Source organism: Aplysia californica, unplaced genomic scaffold (assembly GCF_000002075.1).
Source record: "Aplysia californica isolate F4 #8 unplaced genomic scaffold, AplCal3.0 scaffold00124, whole genome shotgun sequence".
NCBI classification, from domain to species: Eukaryota; Metazoa; Mollusca; class Gastropoda; order Aplysiida; family Aplysiidae; genus Aplysia; species Aplysia californica.
The window spans coordinates 388,809-392,161 of record NW_004797394.1 but is presented as its reverse complement, the minus strand read 5'-3'; the positions used below and the strand labels follow the sequence as shown (position 1 = coordinate 392,161).

The window sequence follows — 3,353 nt, the reverse complement described above, 5'->3', positions numbered from 1 at the left end:
CAAAAGTGCTCCTGTCGAATAGTGCCGAAACATAGCCCACAGTAGGCAGTCTAAAAATAAACGCCACAGACCGTGCGCTATTCTTTACCAATATTATGGGAGCCCCGGAGCAATCCAGCGGAGTGCTCAAGTGAATTGTTATTGGTTCATTGTCTGTCTTGCCACTATTTAAAGTGACTCTGTGACCGTGAACCTGAGGAGGTGAATGTGACCGTCATATGAGTTGTGCCTTTGAATGGTTTTGTAGTGGAGCAGTGAAAGTTATTACTTGAGTGTTCAGTTCCAATACAGGATGAACGAATTTGATGTTTAGCTAACAAACAAATTTAGTACTAGAAATCAAAGCGACAAGTAAAAAGATTGAAAATAAAAGCACGAGGTCCTCCCTCACCAACCCAAAGATCCTAGAATTAGCCTCATTTACAGTACTAGGCCCTTGACTATCTTCATCATACGATAGCTTAATTGTGCACGTCCACTTTTTAGCCCCACGAGCCGCCCCTGCCTCAGGCAGTTGCGAACACCGTAAAATACTTACCAAAACAAGCGAACGGGGGACACTAGAGGCCTACAAGGTTAAGGTGTTTGCCTCTCATTCAAAGGTCCCGGATTTTAATCCAGGTAGCGTAGGAAAAAAATATCTAAAATTGTCTCCTTTCACCTGCTTTCCTGCTTTCTTGCAGATGCTGAAATCTGCTTTCGTCTCCACTTTCTGTCCCCACCCCCTCACCTCCTTTGACACCTCCTCTGGGCTCCTGACTCTTTCTGTAGACTTTCTACTGCTACTCCTTTGCTCCTTCTTACTGCTGTCTTTCAGCAACACCTCTGGTTTTCTGGTAGGAAAGATGTACACCTAGCCTTCTCGGACAAGGGCAAAAAATCTCGGAGGTCACGTGTGCAAGTTGCGCACGTTAAAGAACCCTTGGTGGTCTAAAATCGATAAGAGTAGGCTTCAACAACCACCTGGGCAAAATTCAAATTTTTCCACCAACTGAAAATGTAAATGCGTGACGTGCACTCATATGACCTTATGCAGTTGCGAGCGCCGTAAAACACTCCCCCTCCCCCCAAAGAAAAAAAATGGGTTTTTTTTAAATTAAGCGAGCTATACAACGACCCACTTTACCTAGCAACACTGATCACTGACCTTTCCGGGGCGTGGCCTCTGGTAAAGATCTTCACCAGCGACCCTTGAGTGAAGCCGGCGTATCTGTTGGTGACGTGATCGGGGACTTGACCTTCACCTTTCAGCAGTAAGTAACCGCCTGGTGCCAGGATGTACCATTTTTCCGTCACTGCAGGTCGAAGGTCAAACTTATACTTGCGCTGCGTGCGAGAGAAAATAAGGTCATTAAAATTAATAATAATTATAATAATAATAATAATAATAATAATAATAATAATAATAATAATAGTAATAATATCAATAATAGTAATTTAAAAAAATAATAATAATGTTGATAAATCCTTTCTATAGCGCCCACTCCCGTACGAAAACAATTCTAGGCGCTTTACATGAATGCATGTACGAACACACACACGCACACACACACACACACACACACACACACACACACACACACACATATATATATATACATACACACATTCAAGCACACATTACACGTGCACACGTGCACGCCACACACGCGCGCGCACACACACATACACTCTCACGTACACACACATGCACACACACACAGACACGTACACACACATACACACACAGACACACACACACACACACACACACACACACACACGCTCATCGACATGGCCAGCTTACTGAATTCACATTTTCACGTTCCCATTCGTTCATTGCGTCCAACTAGTTGGGCAAAATTTAAATAGCTTACTAATAGCAAAATGATTTTAGTTCAGAACATAAAAAACGTATGGAACCTTTTATTACAAACAGAAAGAAAACGTAAGTGAAAGTAAGATCAAAATGTGCTTTAATGGGTTTACGAAATCTTTGAGACTGATAATTATTCTGTTTTTACGATGCGTTGACTCCCCCTCCTCCCCCCTCTCCTTTTTTGTTGTTTTGATTGCTCGTTTTTGCTTTGTTTTTGTTCTTTTATTTGTTTATTCTGCTTTCGGGAGGCGCTGCTTCTTGCTTAATTCTCTGTTTATCTGCTTTTTAAAAATCTCAGTGTGAAATGCTTATTTTAGCCACTCAATCAATTTGACACTAAAGAGTAGGGCCAGTAATCCATGCTCTACAGTCTACAGACTGCTGTGTGCGCTTTACAACTATTAATACTCCCGAGCAAACTCTAGAATACCAAGAAATGTTCTCAGTTGCCTCCTGGTAAGCAAACATCAAAAGCAGCCAATTAAGCGTTCAAACTCTAACAACATCTTTCGCCCTCTATAGCAGAGTATCAATTCCCACCTTACAAAGTGAGGGAAAAAATCCTGCAAAGTGCCTTTCTCAAAGACATGAAATTGGGACCCTGGGGGAGTTCGAACCCATGACCTTTCGGTTACGAGCCCAACAGCCTATGCACTAAATCACCGACGCCACGATTTACTATAAGCTTAAAAACTACATTAACGTCTCTCCCCATCGCCTTCTTTACTCACTTCTTCCTCTCCCCACCTCATTTCTTCTCCTCCGACTCTTCCCAGGGTCTTCTTTCTTCACCTCCTCTTCTCCCTCCCTCCATATCCCCCCACCCGCAATCTTTATAATGTATCTTAATTCCCTCACCTGAATAGTCAGAGGCACGAGTCCAGAACCGGACTCCTCAACTTTCCCGGTCTTTCCGTCTGGACTAACGGCCAAGATCTTCCAGCGATGGGTCACCGATCCAGTGGCGCCAAACTCAGGCTCCTGGACCAGCAGCTTGTTCCGGCCGTTAGGGATGTAGATGATCCCGTCCCGGATGGTGGGCGCGGTCAGCCTGCCAAGGTCACCCAGCTGGTGGAGGTCAAAGGTCGTCTGGCCTGGCCCCGGCCATTTGATGCCCACGTTGACGTCATAGCGAGGGTCGCGTATGACCGTGCCGTCCTTGGAAATCTGGATGATCTCCAGAGGTCGGTATTCTGCACCTGTGTGACACGACAGTAGCTTTGTTAGATTTAGTTCAAGCAAGAGGTTTTACGGCATTTGCAACATTATCAGGTCACTCTAGAGGATGGTATTCCGCATCTGTTTGAAGACAGTAGTATTGTTAGTTTACTTTTTAGCTAGAGTTTTACGGCATTCAGATCTGCCGATCAAGTGTGTCAGATGTCTCTCTATGTCTCCCTTTCGTTCTCTCTTGTTCTCTAGAAAACCGACAAGCTCTCTCTCTCCTTCTCTCTCTTTCTCTCTCCCTCTCTCTCTCTCTCTCTCTCTCTCTCTC

The 3,353-nt window shown here is 44.3% G+C and overlaps 1 protein-coding gene across 1 annotated transcript in view; it reads right to left on the bottom strand.

The window, feature by feature from the left end:
* LOC101848038 overlaps positions 1-3,353 on the bottom strand; it is a gene marked incomplete in the record, with an annotated part of 35,357 nt that overhangs the window by 11,692 nt on the left and 20,312 nt on the right. Inside the window, 2 exon segments of the mRNA XM_035969181.1 lie at positions 1,148-1,326; positions 2,717-3,057. Of these exon segments, the coding sequence (XP_035825074.1) occupies positions 1,148-1,326; positions 2,717-3,057 (520 nt within the window).